Source organism: Neomonachus schauinslandi, chromosome 3, assembly GCF_002201575.2.
Source record: "Neomonachus schauinslandi chromosome 3, ASM220157v2, whole genome shotgun sequence".
NCBI lineage: Eukaryota > Metazoa > Chordata > Mammalia > Carnivora > Phocidae > Neomonachus > Neomonachus schauinslandi.
The window spans coordinates 107,890,428-107,916,073 of NC_058405.1; the positions used below are offsets into that span (position 1 = coordinate 107,890,428).

The 25,646-nt window shown below is 35.5% G+C and overlaps 1 protein-coding gene and 1 pseudogene across 1 annotated transcript in view; both read left to right on the plus strand.

Moving 5' to 3' along the window:
• The window catches only part of ARHGAP15 (Rho GTPase activating protein 15), a 606,659-nt gene that overhangs the window by 282,647 nt on the left and 298,366 nt on the right, over positions 1 to 25,646 (plus strand). Inside the window, exons 7-8 of the mRNA XM_021695830.1 lie at positions 21,736 to 21,834; positions 23,071 to 23,200. Of these exons, the coding sequence (XP_021551505.1) occupies positions 21,736 to 21,834; positions 23,071 to 23,200 (229 nt within the window). The remainder of the gene's footprint in view (positions 1 to 21,735; positions 21,835 to 23,070; positions 23,201 to 25,646) is intronic.
• On the plus strand, positions 13,076 to 13,536 carry LOC123324300 (annotated as a pseudogene).

The following is a 25,646-nucleotide window of genomic DNA, read 5'->3' on the forward strand; positions in this document are numbered from 1 at the left end:
TTAATTGTGATATGCTATGGATGGTTTCCTTTGTATTTATCTTGCTCTGGATTTGCAGTGATTCTTGAATCTGTGGCTTGATGTGTTTAAGCAGTTTGGGAAAATTCTGTCGCTAGCTTTAAATATAGTTTTTTCCCATTCTCTCTCTCCTCTCTTGCTGGGACTCCAATTACATATCTCACAGACTTTTCTTGTAACTTATGATCTCCTCACTATTTTCTATTCTTTTGTTTTCTGTGCTTCAGTCTGCATATTTTATTCTGACCTAATTTCAGTTCATTTTTCTCTCTCTATTGAATCTGCTGGAAATCTATCTTAATTTCAGTTATTATATTTTCAGTTCTAAAATTCATTTCATTCTATCCATCAATTCCATTCTCTGTCAAAACTTTCAATCTCATTATTTATTTTTTGAATATATTATATGATGTTTTACAACTGGACTATCCAGATTGATCCTAGATCTATTTTTCTCAATTTTTTTTCTATTTGTTGCCAATCATTTACCTATTGCAAACCTACCTTTTTAAATCAAATGTGGAACATTGTGTATGAAAAGTTAGAGAGATAATTTAAGAATCTGGTTGATATTTTCTTTCAGAGGGGATTTATTTTTTATTTATGGCAGGTGCTTTAGACTAGGAGCAGATCATCTTTATCCAAGTAGAGGTGACGCTAATTCAATACTAGGTTTCTGGTTTTGTAAGGGCTGGGGTATTTCTGTCTCATTTAATGTGCTTGGGGCAGAATGCTTCCGGGTTCCAGCTGAAATCCACAAGGCCTCTCCACCATGGTAGATACTAAACTCCAATTTTGTTCCTCAAGTCCTGTGAAACCACTACAAACTCTGATGAACTTCTCATCTTACCATCGATAGTTTTTACATGAAGGATATCTGAAGGGAAGAGAGGCCAAATTCTGAGCTCACTTCTCTGGGCTTCCATTCTCTTCACAATCTTGGTTTATAAATTTTCTGTGCCTTATTGGTTGTTCAGTTTCTTCAAAGAGAAGTATTATGTGTATGTTGTGAGTGTGAGTGTGTGTGTGTGTGTGTGTTTCTCTGGCAGAGGTTGATCTGAAGCTAGTCAGCCATTGCCTGAAACTTTTGTTTAATGACAAAAATAATGGTGGAGTACAAGTAGTTTTTAAAGAGATATTTATCAACTTCATGCATTTATTTAGAAATAAAAATATAAATAATTTAACAAAGATTTAAAAGATTAAAGTTATAAAAAATCAAAATAACCCCAAATAAAACGTAATTGAGAAACTTACAAAGATAAAAGCAAAAAAATGATGATGGAGTTAACCAAAAATGAAGCAGATTTTATCAATAAAATTAAAAGCTGCTCTCTTAAAAAAGAAACAATAATAAATTTGTAAAAATGGCAATTCTAACCAAGGAGAGAGAAAAGACATGTTAGAAATAAGAAAATGACTACAAAAAAGAAATGACTTTTAAATAAATTTGCATAAGTTGGTTAAGTAACTCAGAAAACCTAGATGAAATGTATTATTTTTTAGGCAACTTTAAATCTACAAATTTTATTCAAGAAACAGAAACACTAAATAGAAATTTATCATAAAAGAATTTTTTAAAGTAATAAAGTATCTATACCTGGAAAAGCATCAGGAGCAAACACTTTTTATAGATACATTTCACCAAACTCAAATACCAAGCAATCCCCATATTACATAAACACTTTCTCGTAGAAATGTGGAAAGCTTCCCAATTTATTTTATGACGCTGGCATAACCCAAAAACAAAATCAAACAGGGATCGCTCCAAAAAAGAAAACTAACTGCAAGCAAATCATAATGATGAATAAGATGGTAAAATTTCTAAATATATTTTAGCAATCAAATCTTATTAACCAAATGAAATACTAATCCCAAGAGAGAAATATCTCCAACATGAGAAAATCTGTTTTTGTTCATTCTTACTATAATTCGCTAAAGGAGAAAAACCAAATGACCTTCTTATTCAATGTTAAAAAAAAAAAACAAACTCTTGATAAAATTCAATACCTGCTTAAAACGAAAGTATGCCAACAATAGAAATAAAAACTTTTAGAAGAACAAAAAACCCCTGACATATATGAACATATAAAATTAAAATCCTCTGTATGACTAAAGACACTATGAATAAAGGAAAAGAAAAATGACAGGTGAAAACAATATATTTGCAAGAAGGACAGATACAGAGAGAACAACTCCAAATGATTAAGAGAAGGAAAAACATGACAAGAAACATGCCAACCTGAGGAAAAAAAAAATTGAAAGAAATTGTAAAATAAAAATTAATTAAAATTACTAATGGGTTTATTGGAAAAACTGTTTACCAGCACTAAAAGTCATAGAATTTCAGCCTTCAGTGGGACGCCATTTTCACTCATCAGATTGATAAATATTTGAAAGATCCATAATGTCCAGTTTTGAAAGACCGTTATTAGTGTAATTGCAGTTTTGGAGTAGAATCTGGCAAAATTTATTAAAAATTAATTATCTATCATCTTGGATCCTGCTTTTCCACTTTTAAGAATCTATCATGCACTTGCACGTGTGTAAATAGTTATGTACCCAAAGTGTTCGTTGTATCATTGGTTTTTATAATAGAGAAAAGGGATTAAATATCTATAGGTAGGCAGTAAACAAGGCAAAAAAAAAAAAAAAAAGTCAGTGATTGAGGGCACCTGGGAAGTGGTTAGAGTGAAATAAGAATTGACCCAAAGGAAGCATCTTCCTCGCAGCTCTTGGGTCTGAGTACCATGGGGAAGGAAGAAGCAGTGACGAAGTCTCTAGCACACTACTGCTCTGAAGACACACAGTTATTTTTGCACAAGTGACACTTACATTACTCATGAAGAGCCCCTACCTCAAGGTCTTCCTGATGGCAGTAATTGTTTAGTATAAATTATGTCCAGTAATTGCCTAACTTAGTTTTCAGAAATCAGCTCACTGGTCTTCGCAGCCATGATCAACACTTAATGGGTTTTTAAAAACCAAAAGATTTTGAAAATCTCTTATGGCCCAGAGAGTAAGAATAGCCAGTTTGTGGTTTAACTACATTTAGATTTTCTGTAAACTGCAGTGGAAGGCCTTTGGGTGGGGCACACCGACTGTGCCTGTATTGCTAGAAGCACTTCACATTTCCCTTTTGGCTGGACTGGATTTCTGTGAGCAACTTAAACAAATATCAGTAGTTACACTGCAATAAAATAAAATTTTAAGTTAAGAAAATGTTTTTTAGGGGGATGGCAAAGAAGACTGAGAAGAAGTTACGGAATTAGGAAAAAGCCAGGAAAAGAGATTATTCATGAGAGACGGTTAATTGCCTATAGCTACTCAGGTAGCAGATATATGGGAGACAACTGTAAGGGGGTCAAAATCACTTCCTATAAAGCAAATATTTTTAAAAAGAACATCATTACACTCAATCACTCAATTCAGGGGAGCCTGGGTGGCTCAGCTGGTTAAGCGTTTGCTTTCGGCTTGGGTCATGATCCCAAGGTCCTGGGATCGAGTCCTGCATCGGGCTCTCTGCTCAGCGGGGAGATTTTTGGAGAGAAGTAGAGACTTTGGTCCAAAATCAGACGAGTTTTTTTGCAGCTGCTGATGGGGAGGGGTTTTATCTACCCCGATTAAGAACAAGAAAGTTGGATCAGTAGAAATGGTACATTTTGAGTATTAATAATTCTATTATTATCAGAAAATGAACATGGCTCTAGATTAGATTTTTCCACTAGTTAGTTTAGAGTTATTTACGTGGACTGTGTCCTACAGGGAATGCTCACCATGGGCCAGAGAATGAATGGGACAGGGGAATGAATGGTCTGCGGCTCCCTGGGGTCATCAGGAAAGAAATTGTTGGCCTCATGCTAAAATGCTGCAACACAAAAATATGTTCCCCATTTACTTGTTCTGAGCATTTTCTCTCTTTGGAGTCATAGTTTTCCTTTTTCTCTAAAATACATATTACCTCAAGTTTCTCTCCATTCTTCTATCAAAATTCTGTTTTTAATACCTAAGACTACATGTGTCTATATGAGTAAAACTATAAAAATGTACTAAGAGATATAAGCAAAACCTTAAAATAGGGAGACATACTTGGTTTCTGAAAAGGAAGTCTTGCTATTTGCAAATTTTGCATCTTTTCCAAATTAATATATAATACTGTCAAAATCCCAATGAGATATTGTGGGGAAGAGAAAAAAAAATTTAAAGTTTATTTAAGAGGTTTAGAGTTGGGCACCTCGGTGGCTCAGTCAGTTAATTGTCTGCCTAGGGCTCAGGTCATTATCCTGGAGTCTTGGGATACTGGGATGGAGCCCCATGTCCGGCTCCCTGCTCAGCGGGGAGTCTGCTTCTCCCTCTCCCTCTGCCCCTCCCCCTTGCTTGTGCGCACGCTCTCTCTCTCTCTCTCTCTGTCAAATAAATAAAATCTTTAAAAAAAATAGGTTTTAGAGTTAGAAAGAGTTTTAAAAAATCATAAAATGAATAACAGTTGAAACATGCTCCATGAGATACAGGGAAAATCTAAAATAAGAATAATTAAAATTTAAAATAGTGTAAGTCAAGAGAGAAATCACACACAGAGAGCCCACAAAAAGACCATGACATCTATATGATAACAGGAGAATTCAGTAGCCTTCCAAAAGTGTATTTTTGATGTAAGAATTCTAAGAATCTCTTCTCAGAAAAATAAATCATAAATTTTAACAAAAAATATTATTTATCTAAAAATAAAAACAAGATACATTATTGTGTATTTAATTTGACCTATATATGACTAATATAAAATGTATGCATCATCCACATTCAAAAATCTAGAAAGAAGTACATTGAGTATCAAAAGGCTTGTCTTTGAGTAATGTGATTAGAGGTAGTGTTTAATTTTCATTTTACATATTTCTAATTTTACTTATTTTTAACATTTTCATAAACTGTATTTATTAGAAATAATTTATTTTAATACATCTTCCAATGTACATATTATACCAATATCTGCACAAATACTATCCAAAATATTACCCTTCCATTTAACTGTTTAAAAGGCTTCATCTAAAGGAATAACCTGATCATTACATTTCCAGTCCTGATACAGCAGATTTAGGGAATTAGTCTGTCATCCAAAGAGGCTTCTTAATGCTCCTAGAATCACACTACATGACAATTGACAATATTGTCAATATAAGTTTTAAGGTCAGGTCAGCATATAGATGCTGAAGTCTCACCTATGGGTAATGCAGTTCATCAATATATAAGGAAATTACCCAAGTTTTTCAAATGTAGTGGCAGTTTTAGAATACAGTCATGATAATGACTTATATTGCAGAGACTCAATTTACTCCATTTTTAAGCCTGAGAATTTTGGGAAAGAGTGTCATGGGGAGAGGATGGAAAACAGAAAAGGAAAAGATTGTGATCTCAGAGCAGCAATCACCATGAGCTATAGTTTTGTGGAAGATGGCATAGAAGATTCAGGGTAGTCGGGGGAAATTTTATTGAATATCTGAAATAGACCAGCTCCATTTTGTCAGCCTTCTGCCTTCATATTGTCTGGGTTACATCACAAGACCACTGTATTCCACACAGAGCATACATACATCTCTGGTAATTTTGATGCCTAAAGGATGAGTAATTTTTGCTATATTTAGTTATCATAGCAGTGAGTGTTCTCTGAAAACCTTGATGTAGTCCAAGCCTCTGCCATAATTTACCAAGAAGTCTTTGGAGCCTACTTTCAAATCTTGCCATCATGAGCCCTTTGAGAACCCTGACTTTCTGTGATTTTCTTCAAGATAGCATATCAGGTATCTTTCTGACATCATGGGAGCATAAGAGCATCTGTTGATGGCAAGGAGAAGACCATGGAGTCATATTCTCTGATAATGTTTATTCCACATCTGTGATTTGTGTCCTACAAGGCTCTTGGGAAGTAAACCACATGTGCTGTATTTGCATTAATGGGAACTTGAGAAGGAGAGGCCATAACACTATTAAAATGTTTAGCTTTCCGTCTCCCATCACATAGACACATGCTAATAACTACTCCCAGACTTTGTATCATGGTGCTGCAGGATGCAGCATGGAGCGCGCTCATTGTTTCAATACATAGGACTTAAAAACAAATAGTTGCCCTCTCTGCCTGTGATAGTTTACCAGGCTTTTAACTTTTTTGGTTTTCTCTCTTCGGATCATGGTGAGGTATCTCAAATGTATTCCAAACAGCACATTACACCCAAGTCTTTGTCTCTTCTTTTATAAAAAAAACTCTTGCTTTAAGGTATATTTGGAAAAGCCAGGGTCTAAGCCAAATCCCAAAGAACCACATCCTAATTCTACTTTGAAAAGGCAGGAAATGACTTATCAGAGCATAATCCCCTACATAGGGTTACTGATCACTCAGGCTTAATTGCTAAAAACGTGACAAATATTCTGGAGTCTTTCCATAGGTTTAAATATTCAACTGTTAAATTATATATGGAGACATTTTGAAGCATCTTATAAACCGGGGGGGGGGGGGGGGGGGGAGAGAGAGAAAGTCAAAGAGCAGAGTTTGAAGATTATTTCATCTTTCATTACTCCTTAGACCAGTGTTTTTCAAATTGCATTCAAGACCATTTAGTGGGTGAAGAAATCAATTTAGTGAGTTGGGACCAGTGTTTTTTTTGTTTGTTTGTTTGGTTTTTTTTTTAGAGATCAGTTAAAGGAAGAATAGACTAGAATAGAAATGCATACAGTATCTCATATACTTATTGTAAGGGAAAGTATTATTTCATAACTTTTGTTTCAGTATATGATATATACATATATACACACAAATACACACACTCATAGTATATGTATTGAATATTATATATGGAATAATAGGCAAGTGGATGGATAGGTAGACTGATAGAATTGTGTGTGTCTGAGAAAGAGCGGGAGAAAGAGTCAAGGAAGAGGTATGAATTGGCAATGTAAAATATATTTCTTACCAAGGTTCTTGGTCAAAAAAGTTTGAAAGCCATCATGAGGCTATACCTCCTGGGTTAACTTTGAAATAAATTCTTCTATTAATGTCTCCCTCATCTGATTTCAGGTAAATTCACAAGCTACATATAAACTTAATCTACTTAAAATTCAAACATTTTTAGAAAACTTTATGGATGAAATTCAGGAAAATATGAATCCAGTGCCATGAACCCATTCATCAAGAGTAGCAAATTACAAACCAGATACTGGTTGTAATGATGGGGAAATATTCTGTTTAATGCCCTGCTCCTCATGTTCCTGGAAAATGATAAACTACACAATGGTTCATAGTGAGCCTCAGAAATTAGGGGATCAAATCGCTGTATTGATGATCTTTAGACATCATTTATTCAGGGATTAGATTATTTCTTGGGATCAGGAAAAATGCAGTTAATGGCAATAGAACCACCTTGATGAAGCAGGCAAAAAAACTATAGTTGAGACAGGTGCTAGGGAAAAGTCAAACTGATAATCTCGGAAGGAAGTGTTTCTGCTGGACAGAATAAAGAAACAAAAACTAAGATGAGAGAATACAGCCCAGGCTGTTAGAGTTAGAGTGTGAGTTCCAACCTGAAATAACAAGAATATTTCCCAGGCCAGTTTGATAATCAATGAATACACCGAAATGGCTCATTTTCAGATACTCATATGACCATCTGCCTTGAATGCAAGTATGGATTATTGTTTGGTTACGTGTCTGGTAATTTAGTGGATGAGGCAGATGGAAGGTGGAGTTAAAGAAAGGGGGCAGAGAGAGAGAATCAGAGAGATGCTCAGCAGAGCCCCAGTTCCTGAAAGGGATACCGGCAAAGGGACTCCTGCCAGCTGAGAGGGTCTGGTGTACTATGTAAGCCACCAGACTAGGGAATCAGAAGCCAAGAAACAGGGTAAGGATACACTTACAGAGCTGAGCTTCAGAGAATAAGAACTGAGTGCATTCTTATTTATCAGGACTGGAGATCATGTCGCGTCACCTTGAGGTGAGGTAAAGATCTGAATCCAAATACCAAGCATCTCACAAGGTAGCATCTAAAACCAAAGGCAGGAAAGCAAGCAGCTTGAGCTGTGTAAAAAGAAGGGTCAGGGGCGCCTGGGCGGCTCAGTTGGTTAAGCGACTGCCTTCGGCTCAGGTCATGATCCTGGAGTCTCTGGATCGAGTCCTGCATCGGGCTCCCTGTTTGGCGGGGAGTCTGCTTCTCCCTCTGACCCTCCCCCCTCTCATGTGCTCTCTCTCATTCTCTCTCTCTCAAATAAATAAGTAAAATCTTTAAAAAAAAAAAAGAAAAGAAGAAGGGTCAAAAGGCTGAGAACCGGAAAGCCCAGGAGACAATGGAAGAGGCACTTACATCAGGCAGAAGTGGTGTATCGTCTTTTCATACGACCTGCCCTGGCACAGCCTGGGAGGACAGAGTCCTGCCGGCGATTAGGGCAGTTGCAATACAGATCCAGCTTTAGGCGAATGCGTCTGGCCCTCTGACCCTATGCTCAGCTCTACGCATAGATCTGCTCAGGGATCCAGCATTGCTTTCCTCTTGCTTAACGGAACAAAGCAAACATGGTTTCTAAATGTAAAGGTCTTCTGTTATCTGAATACTACAACTCTATAGTATTAACCTATGTCAACTGAGCTTCCATTCATTCCATAACCCTTTCTTGAGGGCCCGTGGTATTCCAGATGATCCACTAAGTGTTGGGGACATACGATCATTGTCATCAAGGAGTTTAAAGTGTAGCAAACATCAGACAAGAGATTTGGTAAGTTCAATGGTGGGATAAACACCACGATGGAGTAGGTATGGACGACCAGAGGGATGCTTCTTTTTTGACCTGAGGTTAGAAAAGCCTTTCCTGAGTAGGTAATATATGGCTAGTTTCCTGAAGGAAAAGAGTAAGTTTGTAAAAATCCAGGGAACCCAAAGAATCAAATAACAATAACCATAGTATTTTAAAGTACTAACTATTTACCAGGTACTATGCTAAATTCTTTTCCTGAATTATATCTCATATGGCCTGCACAATTGTCCTATGTGGTATTACAATTTTCATCAAGTTATAAGTGAGGATATTGAGACACAATGATTCTAAATAACTTGCTCAAAGTTATGTAGTTAGTAAGTAGAGGACTTGAAGAGAAAAGGTTGGAGACAGAGAGAGAGATGTCGTGAAGCACTTGGTCATCCATATTAAAGAATTTAGGCTTATCTTTAAGATAATAAGAATCCAGTCAGTGACTTTTAAATGACGTGTGACAGGTATAGGTTTGGAGATCATCTACCTAAAGTCTAGAGCAGCAAGTAACTTTCAAATTGCATGTGGAGCTCTGTAAACAGATTCTGGGGCCCCACTCCTCGAGTCTGATTCTGTAGGTCCCAGTGAGCATGAGAATCTACTTATAAAGATCTCCAAGGATGAAATCAAGAATTCACTAATAAGAGGTTGTAGAGAATGGCTTGTAAAAACCCAAACTAGTAGTAGAGAGATCAGACCAGGGCTTACATTGAAATAGATACCAAATAGATATTAAACAGGTAAAGATGTCTGAACTAGAGATATAAATTAAGGATTTATCAGTTTATAACTCCAATTAAAACAAAATGGGGTTGATAATGTCACTCAGGAGTGTGTCCTTAAGTGAGAAGAATCAAGGCTTAGGAGAGAATGCTGATGGACACCTCCATTTAAGGATGAGCCAAGGGATAAGAACCCACAAAGAAGACTTAGGAACAGCTTCTGAATGTCCTCTAGAGATGCTATGTTCTTTCCTGCCTCTCACTGATTGCACAAACTGCTCCTGTCACCTTCCCTCTCCCCTCCTTTTCTTCTAAGTCTCATCTGTCCTTGTAAGAACCTTCTTCAACCTTCTTCCCTGAGGACTCCAGTTTATCCTTAGAGAAATTGTGGTTTGTTCCTTAAAAATGAGTGTATAGGCCCCGTGTTAAATCTTAATTATTGTTTCTCATTGTTTTCCCATGTTGCTGTTATTTGTCACATTAGATTATAAGCTTCTTAAGAGCAAAGGTCACTGCTAACTTATTTTAGAATACCTCACACTTCCTAGAATTTGACATTAATAGGAGTTCTCTAGGCCCCTAAAGATCAGTGGCTGTTGAATCGCTCCCCACTGTTGTGTATGATAAATAGCGATCCATATGTCCCAGTGTATACAAGGTAGACCTATTGTCCTGGTGTAATTATTAATAATACCTTTTTGTTTCAAAATTGTCACAATTTAAGCAATAAATTATGTAATCACCCTATATAGTCTCTAATAATGCAACCAATATCTTTTTTAAGTCCAACATTTTTAAATGGTTCTATTTTTAACACAAATATCATTTTGGCTGGGCAGGGGAATAAGGAATATTAAGTGTTTTTGCATATATTTAGTATAGAGTAATGTGTACATCATTCCAAATGTCAAATGTCTCCATTATTAAATATGTGTCCTGTTGCTCAACTGATAGATGCCATTGTCTACCATATAATCACAAGTGGTTTTTTTTAAGTATCATTAAATTATATTTTACATACCATTGTATTATATATAATATGCCACTAAACTATAGTTTTTAAAATGCCAGATACTTTTTACATGTTTGCTTAAAGATAACTCTTTTGAATAAATAGGGATTTTCTCCAATAGGCAGAATTATCATTTTTGCATATTTTCAGAAAAAAAATTCAAAATTTTCAATTTACTTAAGCCTAGAGTTTATGAGAAAAGAGAAATTTCTCATTTGTGAACATCCTAATTACACATATGCTTAATGCATCATCTTTCATGAATAAAGATGCTACTTTATGGAGGACAAAATCTAGATTGTCAAGTACTTGGTTAAATACAATTTCAAAATTTTCAGAACCTAAAAGTAAGGTTTTACTATAGTATTAACTTCTTGAATTACATAGGTTTGGATTCCAGATGACAAAAATTCACTAGTTGAGGGGCACCTGGGTGGCACAGTCGGTTAAGCACCCAACTCTTGGTTTCAGCTCACGTCATAATCTCAGGGTCGTGAGCTTGAGCCCCCACGTGGGGCTCCACACTAAGTGCAGAGTCTGCTTAAGACTTTTTTCCTCTCCCTCTGCCTCTCCCTGCAGCTCTCTCTCTCTCTCTCAAATAAATAAATCTTAAAAAAATTCACTAGTTGATCCACAAATCCTCACCTAATATTTATTATTCTTTCCGGACTGTATAGTGAGCCAGTAGAGAAGGAAATAGATACCATTCTTCCTTGTGATCTACACATTCTCCAAGGGGAATCCTCAGTTCCCTCATTTCCCAGGTCAAGGTAGAATTAATCCTATGAAAAGAGTTCATCTGTGCCCTGGCTAATCTGCATTTACTAGAATAGCACATAGGCGCTCTGTTTATGTCTGACAAAGTAGTTATAAATCACACTTCTTCAGATCATAAATACACATTTATCTTTAGAATGTATCACCAACTGAGTCATTTTGTTGTAAATATTGCACCTCTTAAATATAATGATGATCATAGAGGCTGTGAATCCACAGATTTGTGCGAGTGCTCCCTATTCAATAACTGAAAATATTTAAATCGCAGTTTTAACATCCTATGGGGAGTGGCAGACAGATGTGTCAATGGAGTGAGACCTACAAAAGTTACTACTGTTTTTTCCGAGTAATGAATAAGGCAGACTCACTGGCTTCTCTGAGGGAATTACGGTATTTTTTCTAAGTGGGTAGGTTTGGGTTATGCGGTGACTGGGGGGAGTTCAGAAGTGACAGACTCAGGGGAACGGGGGGAGTGTCCTCAGCTCCTTTACTCTTTTCAGTGCTGTCCTCACATGGAAAGGGCCCTATGGCCAACAGTTGTAAACAATACCAAGTGGGCAGTGGTCTGCACATTTTAACTTGTGGAAATCGTCTGGCTTTCTGGGACTGGTAAAGAGATCATCCTTGGGTAAGAAGTCCCCAAGATTACGGAGAATCCACTTTGTGGCGGCACTGTCATTTCTTACTGGTTGGCATCCTTGTCTGGAAACTGTCTTAGTTGGTTGTGATTTTACTTGAAGATTAAAGCACAGATTTTAATATGTATCTTCTGTTCTCTGAATGTAAAAAAATATATATGAAATACTCCTACCTTCACTTCTAACTGTCAGTGTTGTAATTCGGCAGATTTCTGTTTTTCACTGAAACCTGGAATTGAATTGTCTTGAGCCGGAAGGCATTCAAGGTGCTGTTTTTCACTCAGCTATATTTCTCTATAAGCATCTAATTGTTTCAAAAAGTGATGTACAGTATGCAAAAACCTGAATCTAATGCAAATAAGTCTGTACAGTACTAAAGTTAACAGGTGTTCTCATTAATGTAAGTAGACATGGAACAATTCTTGAATGTTTTATAAACACTCATCATCATGGCCAAATATGTTACAATAGCATAGAGATACATACTGCAACATCTTTTATTCTTGTTGTGCAATCTCAGCACTTATTAATGGGAAACGTGTAAGTAATAAACTTGTGACAATTACCCATTTCTGCATAAGTCACTGTATGTTTAATTAGCTAATACTTTTAAATAAAATTCTTGGTAACATAAATATTGCTACTTGTCTTCCCACAGTTTGCTTGTTCATTAATGTTAATCGTGTTTTAGTGAAATTGATGGCTGCAATGTTGATCGACAAGCAATGAGCACCTTTGCATCACTGAGGTTCTCTAAAGACTTGACCCATTAACCTAAGTATTAACTCTTGAAAATCTTAAACTTTCATCCAATTTCCCACATTATCAACTCAGTATAATCAAGAACATTCTATTCTAGAAATATGTATGGAAATATAGACCCATTCTTGGTGCTTCCTGACTCTTCCAAATTTAATCCTATTGTCTGAAGTCTAGAACTTGTTGAGTGATGGGAAAATATAACCTCAGACTGCGGTTCTCAATCTTTGTAATGGATTGCCTACTCTACTCTGATAAAAGTGGTATTAGTAGATGTCAAAGTAAACTACTTACATTGCCTAAAAGTACACAGTGGTTTTGCAACCCTCAAAATTGTATTACAATGGATGCCTTTCATGAAGATGGCACTGAAGGTGAGGAAGGAAGCTCTTGCCCCTCCCAAAGCCAAAGCCAAAGCAAAGGATTTGACGGTCAAGAACACGGTACTTAAAGACGTCCACAGTCACAAAAGAAAGATCTGCATGTCACCTACCTTCCAGCAGGCCAAGACACTGCATCTCCAAAGGAAGCCCAAATATTCTTGGAAGAGAGCCCCCAGGAGAAATGAGCTTGACCACTATGCCATCATCAAATTCCGCCCGACTACCAAGTCAGCCATGAAGAAAATAGAAGCCAACAACACACTTGTGTTCATTGTGGATGTCAAAACCAACAAGCACAAGATCAAATGGTTGTAAAGAAGGCCGCTGATGTGGCCAAGGTTAACACTTTGATCAGGCTTGATGGAGAGAAAAAGGCCTATGTTCGGCTGGCCCCTGACTATGATGCTTTGGATGTTGCCAATAAAATTGGGATCATCTAAACTGAGTCCAGCTGGCTAAATCTAAATATAAATTTATTTACCATAATTTTTTTTACAATGGAGGATGAATTAAATATACTGTGGCATATCTAACATTAGCATATAATATATTCACTGAAATATAGAAGGCAGATAATGTTCATTTATTTATTATTTACTTAATGCCTCTTAGGTGTGGGTTGTGCAGCCACACATTAAGTAGACAATGGCCCTTGGCTTCAGAGTGAATATAGTGTAGTAGGGGGAACAAAGAAATCAACAGAGAATTGCAATGCAGACCAATATTTCTTTATAATAAAGTAGGATCAAGATATCATGGGAGCGCGTAGGAGGTATATCTAGTTCAGAGAACCCTTTTCTGAAAAGGTGACATCTAAATTGATCTGAATGATATGATAGAGGAATCAGAGGGTTCTGGGCAATGGAAACCTACTCTAAGGGAAGAAATGAAAATGAGTATGGGACAGCTTGGGAACAAAAAAATTCAATATGGCTGGGTCATAGAGATGCAAAGGGAAATACAGAGCAGGGGGCTGCAGTATGAGTACGTGGCAGAGAACACAGGGTCTGGTAGGCTGAATTAAAGTTTGCACTGCAATGTAACATCTGTGGGGAGTCACAGAATGTAATCAAGCAGAGGAATAGGATGATTAGATCCAAATTTCAGAGAGATGACAATGGCTACAATATGGAATATGGACTGGAAGAGAAAGTGTGGATGAGGTGGTGGGGAAATCAAAAGATATTGTTATTAAATCTATGTGGGAGAGGATGGTAGTACAGATATTTATGTGCATAAAAATTTTTCATGACATGATATTTTCATTATAATATAAGTACATATATAATGTTAATCCATGGGTCAAAAAATATTGAAGGATAGACCATAATTTAGTATACTTTGGGGAAAGGGAGATTTTACATTTATACTTTTTTACTTGTTAATTTTTTAAAATCGGGCATTGCATAAATAACAGACATAATGAAAATCATTCCAATTTGAAAATAGTGGGAGCTGCAGTTTCCAAATGTCATGGGACTAAGCGAGTAATTTTGCACAGTGAACATAGCTCAGATTAAAAACTGATCCGTGATTGGCAGTGACTGATTCAGTGGGTACCAGCAAACATGAGTCCTAGGATGATTAGTTTATCCAGAGACAACTACTCCCCCAAATTTAGAAATTAACGTTAACAGCAATAGAACGCTAAGCTGATATCTTTATACACCAACTGCTTCGATTAGTCACTTTTTCTGCTGTTTTTCATATGAGCACCACAGGCAAAAGTTTTGGTGTAGCTGCCTGCAAAACTGTGGAAACTGCTAAACTATTTACTAATTACTTAGATAGTATTCTTTCATGAATATTGAGAAGACTGTTTCTCAGTACTTAAAACATTTTCCTACTGATAAAAGAATGCACACGAGTTTTTGTTTAACATTTATTTGATTGACATAAATTTGGGGCTTGGGTATTTCATTAACAAATAGAAAGGTAGAGTGGGCAAGTGATATAGACATGAATATTCACTGTAGGGCCAGTTTTATTATGCAGAACAAATCTGCATGAACCAAATTATTTGGGTGTCAAAGGTACAGCTCAATTTCAATTAAAAAGCACTGTTTCTTGAAAGGTGGGACTTAAACCTTAGATTTTGGAATTCACTTGGGGATCTGTTTTGTTATGTAGCCTAACATTTGTTTACTTTCCATTAAATAAGAAATTGCTTACGTGGGCAGGTTATTTTGATATGATGACACCACTGAGGGTTTCAATAAATGTACATGCAAATCAATCAACCCCAAACATATTGAAAACATATCCAATAAACATCTGGAAAGTAATGAACACACATTTGTTAACACAGGGGGAGTTGTGGAAATTCAGGATCCATTGGTGGCTAGCTTTATTTAGTAGCATGTGGATTTAAGAATATTTCATGGAGTTAGAAGAAAGAAAGGGTAATTATAACATAAGGTTCAACATCTTTAGATATGTAGAACATTTTCCGTTGCTTAAAACAAATATTCCCTAAGAAAGTATAAAACATTTTTCTGACTTGCGAAGTTTTTGCAGTCTATCATTTAAATTACTTAAATAAAGGGAGCTTTACTGCTCCCCAAAGCTAAGAATATAACACCCTCCATGCATATTAGCTTGATCTTCCTGACAGACCAGAAAAGTGTTTGTGTGTGCCAATTAAAACAAAAATGGATCCCTAGTGGCTTGTTCTTCACACAACTTCTGAAGACTGCTATCATTGTTTGCTAGGGTAACCCTGGATAAGGCTGCTATCCAAAGTAAACAAACTTTTCAAAACTTTCATGACAGATGGGGGTTACAAATGCATTTTAATAAGAGAGTTGCCAAAGCAACTTTTTTTCTTATAATCAGCATATATTTACTTAACATCTAGCAACATTGGGAACACAAGGCAGATACTTTCTCACAAAATGTTTTAACAAGAAACATTTTTGGAAAGACAAATTGAAGACCTTTTACTTCTTTTTTTTTTTTTTTTTTTAGGATTTTATTTATTTATTTTGACAGAGAGAGACACGGCAAGAGAGGGAACACAACCAGGGGGAGTGGGAGAGGGAGAAGCAGTCTTCCCGCTGAGCAGGGAGCCTGATGTGGGGCTAGATCCCAGGACCCTGGGATCATGACCTGAGCTGAAGGCAGATGCTTAAGGACTGAGTCACCCAGGGACCCCGAAGACCTTTTACTTCTAACTGATATTTTACCATAATTTTATGTTAACTTTGCTCAACATGTTAAGAAAAATGTTAGGAGTTACTCAAACCAGACTGTAATTTGAGAGAGACATGCAGCTTGATAATGTAATTTCATCGGTGGTCATAAACACCTTTGAGACCAAGTAATTTAACTATAAGTATAACCATGACAACCTTTATTTGATCAGCTATATCAAATGGATATTTGTGGAGTGTGATGCAAGATGAAAAAAATGTGAATCTGAGGGTTTTTTTTTTAAGCATTATTTCTTCAATTTTAGGTCTTGAACTCTCACTATAATGTAGCCAAAATATATACCTATATTTTATGCTGTTAGAATTCAATAAAGATAGAGCCAAAATTAATTTCAAAAAAATAATTTATATTCACTTCAAATGAATTTAGTATATTTTGACATAAATTTTTATACTACTTAATTTAATTCAAATATAATGACTTCATCATGAAGTCCAAAGTGTCTCCAAATACAATAGTAATTAAATTCCAATTAAATTCCATCTTCTTAAATGGGTAATCCACTTATTTGTAGAATCCTTGTAGCCATATCACTTAACATTTTTTAGGACTGTTTGAATATTTGGCATATTTATTACACATTTCCTACATGTAGTTTCAGCTTCATTAAGATGGAATAAATTCTCCTTTGGTTCATATTCAAAGACTGATCATAAGCAAAATATGAATGATACCTAGTTCAAATGTAGGATTGTTTGATTTGAAGGAATTTTTGTGGATGCACCAATCCTGTTTTAGATATATTTTTTCATAATAGGATAGTAGTTATTTTTCAGGGGGAAAAAAAAAGATGAAAACATCTGAATAAGGATATTGGGTGATCCTTTAAAATTGGGCTATCTTTAACATAACAGTAAAGAAACAAGGGACTTTTTTCTAAGATCTGCATTCCAGATTTCACAACTGAAACCAAATCACCATAGTCCTTTTCCCATATGCATTGAGTCCTTGACTGTATAAGATTGTTTGCTGAGGACTAGTGAACTAGAAATCAAGATCTTTGTAATCTCTTAATTCTATCATTTTAAATGATGCCAGTTTGATAGAATGACATTCTCATTTTCCTCATTTGCTTCATTTTCTTCATTTGCAAAATTACTTTATGATAGTGGAGGGAAGCTGCATTTGAAGAATGTTTATTATGTGCTTTGAGATCATTAAAGCTGATATCACTTTGCATACCAAGTGGTAGTATTCATATCCTTAATATACTAAAGTTCTGATACAATCAACCTTTAAAAAATAATGTATCATGACCAACTGCTTATGCATAATTCCAGGATGTAAATGTGTCTGCAGTAATTACTCCCTCCTCTGAAATCTTGACATGAGCATTGTCTGTGCCACTCACATTGGGACTTGGTATAAGCTATTTTCTATTGTTATTTATCTTTATATGCATATGTCCTATTTATGCAAACAGATTGTGAGCTCTTGAGGCTTGGGGGGGGGTGTACTCCTAGCTTCTAGTGATGTGCTTTGCACTTAATGGATGCTTAATCAGTCCTTGATGACTAGGGGTATATTTGGTCAGAGACACCCCTCTCAGTCTCCTGAACAAAGAATTATTTGTGGAATTTATTCTGTGATAGGAAAGGTGCTACTATCAAAGAGGGGAACACATATCACTCATATCTCTTGCACCTTTGATAGTCTCAACATGCATTTGAGGTCAACTGCAATGGAAATAGCCAATAATATTTAGCCATCAAATATGTTTTATTGATAAGGTATCTATCCATAGCGTAAAGTTGTGTATGGATCATTGTCATATACATTTGATTACTATTTATAAAAGATTGGCAATAACTAAATTAAAATGTCCATAGTGTTTACTCTGTGGAGTCATGAATAGTTTTAATTTGCTTTTTTGCTATCTTTATTTTTTCCAAATTCTTCATAATAAATACAATTATTCTTATAATTAGGAAAAAAATGTGAAATTCTAAAAAGTTTTGTTTCTATTCTGGTAAGCCAAATTACAGAAATTTTTAATAGTTTAATGCCATTCTACATATTACTTTTCACTTAAATTAAAATCGAACACAGGAAAGACTAAATGCCAGACTGTATATTGACAAGGGCAATACTTAATTGACAATACAGAAAAGGGCAATACTTAAATAAACATAAACATTACTCATTAAAACTCCTCAAAGATGTTTAAATTAGCATAATAATATTCCATGTGTTAATTAAAGCCTGAACAACAAATTTCTTCTCTCCTCATCACTTATTGGTGGATTTTGGAGCTGGGAGATAACATGCTTCCATCTTCAGAGGAACCACAAGAAGGACACAGACCTAGGTTCCTAGCCCAGAGGAAAACTATTGTTGAAATGGTACCCAAAAGCCTTAAAGAACGTATCTATTCTTCATGTTGCCCAGTGGATACATTCATATGATTTCCTAGACATCCATGTGTCACCTGCAAGAATTCAGACAGATCCTTATTGAGTGTGAAAAGTTTGAGGCACATTTCCCCAGACAGGTAATTAAAGATATCTATTATTGACAACACTAGCACATTTCGCTAAGATTGCTTTGGTGCCAGGATATATCCCTTCAAAATAGGAGTTGGTGGCAAGGAGGGATTTCAAGAGATATTTGTCTATAGTAGGCTTCGAACAAAATGGAGACCAGCCACTCTTGCCTAAACCCGTTGTGCTTGCTGTAAGTTCTTTCTTCATCCACCTCGTGCCGGCATCTGTCACGGAAGCAAAACATGATATACCAAGAATACATTAGCATGGCTTAATATCAAATCTTTTATGCCTGTTATTAGTTTTACATCACTTTAGATTGTCATCAGGAATTGTTCAATCAAAAGGTTCAGTCAAAGCTAACAGTCTTTACTGATGTATTTTTTCCCCAAGAGTGTTGAAAATTTGATTGTTCAAACTGCAAATATGATTCAGCAAACCGTTTATCAGAAAACCTTAAGGAGGTAATGTAAAATGTGGCTAGGAAGCTGAATTAAATGGACTTGAGCAGTCAAAGACTTTGAAACTGCTTTCCTGTGTATGTCTGGGATAGAGCAGAACAAAGTCAATTACTGACTATAATTAAGAAGTGGATGCATTTAAACTGTAGAGAGCAGTAGCAGACTTCTCCAGACTGCCTAGTAACTGGAAAGATTAGTGGGAAGACAGAGGAAAGAATGTGAACTGTATCTTTCTGATAGTATATTTTGAATGAATTGCATTCATAGAGTTTCTCTGATCCAGCGTCCTCAAATGAATTCATAAATCACTGCTTATGTACGATTAATGCAGTCATATATTTGGATAAAGAAACTTTTAAAATACATTTTGTTTTTGGTTGTGTTGGCAGTAAAAGATTCCCTTTCATTGCATAGCATGCACCAAAAATGCAAATGTACTGCTGAAGTATTTACATTTTATCACTGTTTGAATTTACTGGACTGAAAACTGAACTGCGAGCTCTTTCCTAAACCCTCAGAATATAGTAAATCTAATTATGTTTGCTTCTTGTACTTTGAAATGTTTCTTTTTATAATTTTAATAATGGTTTATTTATAATGGCGGAGAAATATATTAGATTGTACATTGTGTTTGGGCTAATTCATATTTCTTTGTGTGTGTTAACAAATTGTGATGTTATTTAATACATTCATAATCAAAATATTTAAATTTAGATTGGGAGGAAGGTAGAGGCCAAGGGCATTACCGGTTTTCTTAGGTTAGTTACAAGTGACCTTATATTTCTAGATTGCTATTTCTGTGGCAACACTTTATAAAGTAAATATTTGGAACTTTATGTAAGTAAAGAACATTGCTAGGGTGTTCAGATAATTAGGCAAACATCAGCTTAACTGTCTTTTAATAGATACATAAAACAGAGGACTATTTGGAGGCTATTTTGAGCCATCCCAAATCGTACATGCAATTTTACTTAAAAAAAAAAAAAAAAGAGCAATTGGCCCCGGTAGTCTGTCAAATTCTAATGTGGATAATTAAATTCCTCTTATTTTCTAATCCTTCACTTCTCATAATTGCATATACTTGGAGAGTTCCTCTCCTTACAGTTGTAAAACGTCGGAACGCATCTCACTCAAGAATGGTTGCATTGCAGCCCTGAGTGTGATGTTGCATCTCTGAATCGTTTTTTCTAAAAATAAATGATGAGAGAATATATATGTATGTGTGTAATCGAAGATTTCTTTAAAACTCCAGGATCATCGTCATTAAATATTGCCGTAAGAATCACTGAAACCTTCAGAGTGAGCTATTTTGGGTAATAATTGTCACTTTAATGATAGAATTATAGAGACATCCTAAAGCATGATTTGTGATTTTCTGAACCTGTGGGCACATGTCAGTGTTCACCTCCGATTTAGAGCAAGGAAAGCTGAGAAGAGGTGACTAGCTCCTGACTGAGTATTTTGAAATGTCAGTCCTCTAAACCTCTGAAGCCTTGCTTGATCTGTGACAGTAGTCGGGAAATGTTCATCTTCCTGTTGAAACAAAAAGTCAATACAAAGGGAAAATCTTCACAGTTCAGATTGATGGCCTAATACAGAAAGTGTGTCCACACCCACTCTAATCAAATTCATCTCTAAGTAGCCCTTTATGTGTGAAATCAAGAGCATTGCTCTGTTTCTATAGGGTCACATTCTTCTCTCACGATGCTGGAGAGGAAAAGATTCGCTGTAATGAAAAACATATAGTTGCATGTTAAATATTGCCAACTACTTAATAGCTCTGAGAGTCTGGAATGGGGATGTTCACTTGATAAATACTCTCCATGAGAGGTTCAAATATGTAAATAAACTTTTATTCTAATACACTCCTTTTGTGGGGGAAATTAGTCCTGTATTACTTTCCTATGGATCTTTATGATAGGAAAGTAGAAGTAGCCAAATGTTATTCATTTGAATGACCTTCTGGAAAAGTCTGCATTAGTCTCTTTGGTAAATAATCTGTTTTACAGCCCTCCATAAAAGGAAATCAAATATAGAGATACTATTAGATTTGAAAAAGACAAACAGGAAAGAGCCAAAAGTGCAGAATGAATTCTGACACACCCGGGTGCATTTTTCTTAGGTTCTGACTTAAGTGGGTACTGTCTGCATCATTCTGAACTTCCTGACTTGCTTCTCCTTGAGTTGGAGTAATGCAACTTTAGTCCTACTCTGAGTTAATCGTTCTATTATTAAAACAATAATGTATTTGTTATGACATGAAAAAACAGTTTATAGAGAGCAGTTCAAAATGATCCTGGTCTCCCAGTTCCCAGAAAGACAATTACTGGAATATAAGAAAATATTTTGGTGTATTGAAGTGTGTTTTTTAAACAACATATATATATATATATATCTTGGAGATATAAATATCTATCTCCCTTTTTTTTTGATGTAAGAGATCAATTTTATGTGGTTTGCTTACCTGTCGATTTTTTTTCAGATCACAACAGTATCAGGAAATGAGTTCCTTCTACAGTCAGATATTGACTTCATCATACTGGATTGGTTCCACGCTATCAAAAATGCAATTGACAGATTGGTATGTATTTGTTTTGGCTGTTACCTTTATTAATTAAAATGTTGTCACTTAAATTGTTGCTTAGGCATATAACACACACACATTTAAATGGATCCTATAGATCGAGAGATATTAAGTTATTTTAAGTTTAAATAAAGTCCACTAAAAACCATTTCAACAGATGTGATTCGTAGAGCTAAATGTCATTTGATTTCTCTCTTTCAAATGAAAAACACAGTGCATTCATTTTTTTCCCCTGAAGTAACATGGACATTCATTTACTAGAAGCTGTAAAAAGCACACAAGCACTTAATGACTACTGAGTTTTCACATTTTCAATTTATGTTGTCTGTAATACATATTCTTGAAAATAAATATCAATGTATTTAAGCCCATACTCACTGTTATAATACCAGTAAATAATAATCCTTTATACTGATTTTCATTGTTCTTCCAGTGAAACTAGATTGTTCTTCTCATGAAAATTATGAATCTAAAACTTCATAAAATTACCCTAAATCATACATTCAGAGTATATTTTTAAAGAATCAAATTATTTAAAATTACCATTATATACTGATTCTAGACCAAACATCTAATTTTTGGACACTAATATTTGCAAAATCTTGAGGAAAAACTATTCTTGAGAGCTTTTAATAAGGTATATAATAGGAAAATACTGCATTTTCGGTGTGATTTTATTGTTATTTAATTGCAGTCTTCCTTTATATCATTTTGGGACTAAAACTTTAAAAAATAAAAAATTGACTTTTCTCCATCAACCATATAGTCCCCTTATCCAGGCATGCTTGAGTGCTCACACCCACATCCACCCACCCACACACAGAGTTTGTTGTCGTTAAGAGTGGACTCTGGAGTCAAACTGCCTCAGTTTGAATCCTGGTTCCATCCTTTACTAGCTGTGTGGCCTTAAGCAAATTACTTATCTCTTTTGGCTTCAGTTTCCTTGTCTGGAAAGTAGGGGTAATAATGATATCTACCTCATAGGATTACTGTGATGATTAATTGAGTTAATACATGTGGAGTGCTTGGGGTAATGCAGAGCATTTAGTAAGTTTTATATATATATATATATAGCTATTATTAAATTTGAGCTTAGCATAGAGGCCCTGTCCTTAAATAATTATCTTAGTTCAGTCTTCCCTTTAAAATTAACATCAAAATAGATCACTAAGCTATTTGGTGAATCCTTTCTTCCTTGTAAAATTATTCGGTCTAATTGTTTGTTATTTCCAGCCAAAGGATCCAAGTGGTTCATCAAGAAACCTGGAATTATTCAAAATCCAGAGATCCTCCAGTACTGAATTACTAAGTCACTACGATAATGATATAAAAGAACAGAAACCAGAGCACAGAAAATCTTTAAGTAAGTTTTTTTTTTTTTTGCTTGCTGATTTTAACTTTGTCTAAATGCAATGCTTATGAAATATAAATGCATCAAAATAAGATTTGAGCCAAACTCATACTACTCATGGAAGATTCGTAGCCATTTCCTGGCCAGGGATTCATACACTGGAGGGCAGTCTGGGCGCTTTGCTCGCATCATTGTTGGTAATGCCTTTTGAGAAAATAATTGTTCCAAGGTCATGGTCTCTGCTTGGAGCAAAGCTCTGAATCTCTGAGTAATAGCCATGGCGTTTAGATTGATGATTGATTTTGAAAGTGGGAAATGTCAAGCGTCTCCAAACCTTGGTATGCTGACTATTTGATTTCCATACATTAAAAGATGTATGAGTGACCACCACAGTTGGCCCAACTTAAACCAACAGGCTATGCAACTTTCCACACTACCAGACCACCAGAAAGATTTAGAAATGTGGGTTATGAATTATATGTTCTCCGGGGTCACATCAAATTCTAATATTCTGAAAAAAGGGAATTTGGAGTAAAAAGGACCAATCTCACCATATAGTGCTCTTGAGTATAACTCTCAACCTTGCCCCACTCTTTCCTCCTCAATAAAAGGAGATTATGAAAAGGTGTTACACATATCTCACAGTTGGTTTGGATTTCGGCCTCCTGAAAGGTATCTCCAAAATCAAAGCAGGTGTCTCAAATCAAAGCAAACCAATTTCCCAAAGTCTCAAAAATTATAGTACCATTCCTGGATCACCTACTCTCAATTATTATTTTTTATGTCCTCTCCCTCTGATCTAAGATCAGTATAGTTACATTCTAGATTTTTGAATTAAAGAGAACTCCGCAAGTAGAGAAGGGCTTCTAACAGAATATTTACACGTGTACATGAGTACATGTGCTAAATGACTATATGTGTATATGCATAAATTTGTGTGCATTAGGGAAGACTATATGTATATACACACATATATATGTATGTATATATAAACATAGATGCACTCTCTCATGCATATAACAAGGAAGAGAGAAGCTATTTATATATAACTTATCTTCCAGAGCTAAATTATTGGGATCTTAAAAATCTAGAAATAGCATGACAACTTTGAGTAGAAGCACCCTTTCAAAATTAAGTCATTATTCAAGAACTCATACCATTATTTCAACAACTGCTAGAAACACATTTAGCGAACCAGTTGTGTTAAGTTGGTGTTTAAAATGATCAATGTTAATGTCTTAATCTGTATGGTGCTTTGCAAATCGAGTTATTTGCGGAGAGTTAGCAATGCCATTTAAAAAGATTGTTCCATAAGGTGGTACAGTTTGGAGTTATCTCATTTGAATGTTTCCCTTTAATTCCTGGTCATTGTTCCCCTTTACTTAACATAGGATCAAATTTAAGGTAAGATTTTAGAATTAGAATTCAATTGTGTGTATGTTAATGTTATGTGAGTATGTTAATGTTAATTATATGACCATTGTTCAGTGTATATATAATAGGATACGTGAAGCAATGATTAGTAGAGGTTTGGAGGATACCTTGACCTGCTTCTAGAGCCTGAAGGTTGGGAGAAAATCAAGATTTGTAAAAGTGTTTGAGAAGCATTGAAGCAAATGGATTCTGTGTTCAGCGATAGTCCCTTGAAATGTTTTAGGATGATACTAGGGAAAAAAATCTTCCTACAGATAGAATACCAGCTACTCCTCTTTAGAATTTATTTTTGGGGTGCCTGGGTGGCTCAGTTGGTTAAGCGACTGCCTTCGGCTCAGGTCATGATCCCAGGGTCCTGGGATCAAGTCCCACATCGGGCTCCCGGCGCAGCAGGAAGCCTGCTTCTCCCTCTCCCACTCCCCCTGCTTGTGTTCCTGCTCTCGCTGTCTCTGTCTCTGTCAAATAAATAAATAAAATCTTTAAAAAAAAATCTAACATTAAAAAAAAAAAGAACTTATTTTTGACTGGGAAAGACAATTATTTGTGTATTGGAGGCTTAAATTCAATCCTGCCTAGAGACAAGGGAAGAGGCATATGATTTATCTACTCATTTTAAAATGTACCTAATTCTCTAGGGATCTCATAGTCACTTTTTCCTTTGCAGTTTAAAAATAATGACAGGTAGCCACCATTGAGCACTTGCTTTTCACCAGGCATTGTTCTAAGTTTTCATTAATGTTGACTTACCTAATCCTCCCACTAACCCAACGGAGCAGGTGCTACCACTAAACCTATTTTATAGATGAGAAAACTGAGGCATGGAGAATTAAGGCCATTTGTACAAAGACAGGTTATGGAGACAAGTTTCAAACCCCTGCAATTGGAGATAAGAGCCTATGCTTTACCATTACACTACAGTGAAGTGAACAAATAAAAGGTAAACTTAGTTTATATCAACTTTGGACTTGGATGGAAATATTACATTAAAAATGAGATGCATCGATATCAGTAAACTTAAATAGGG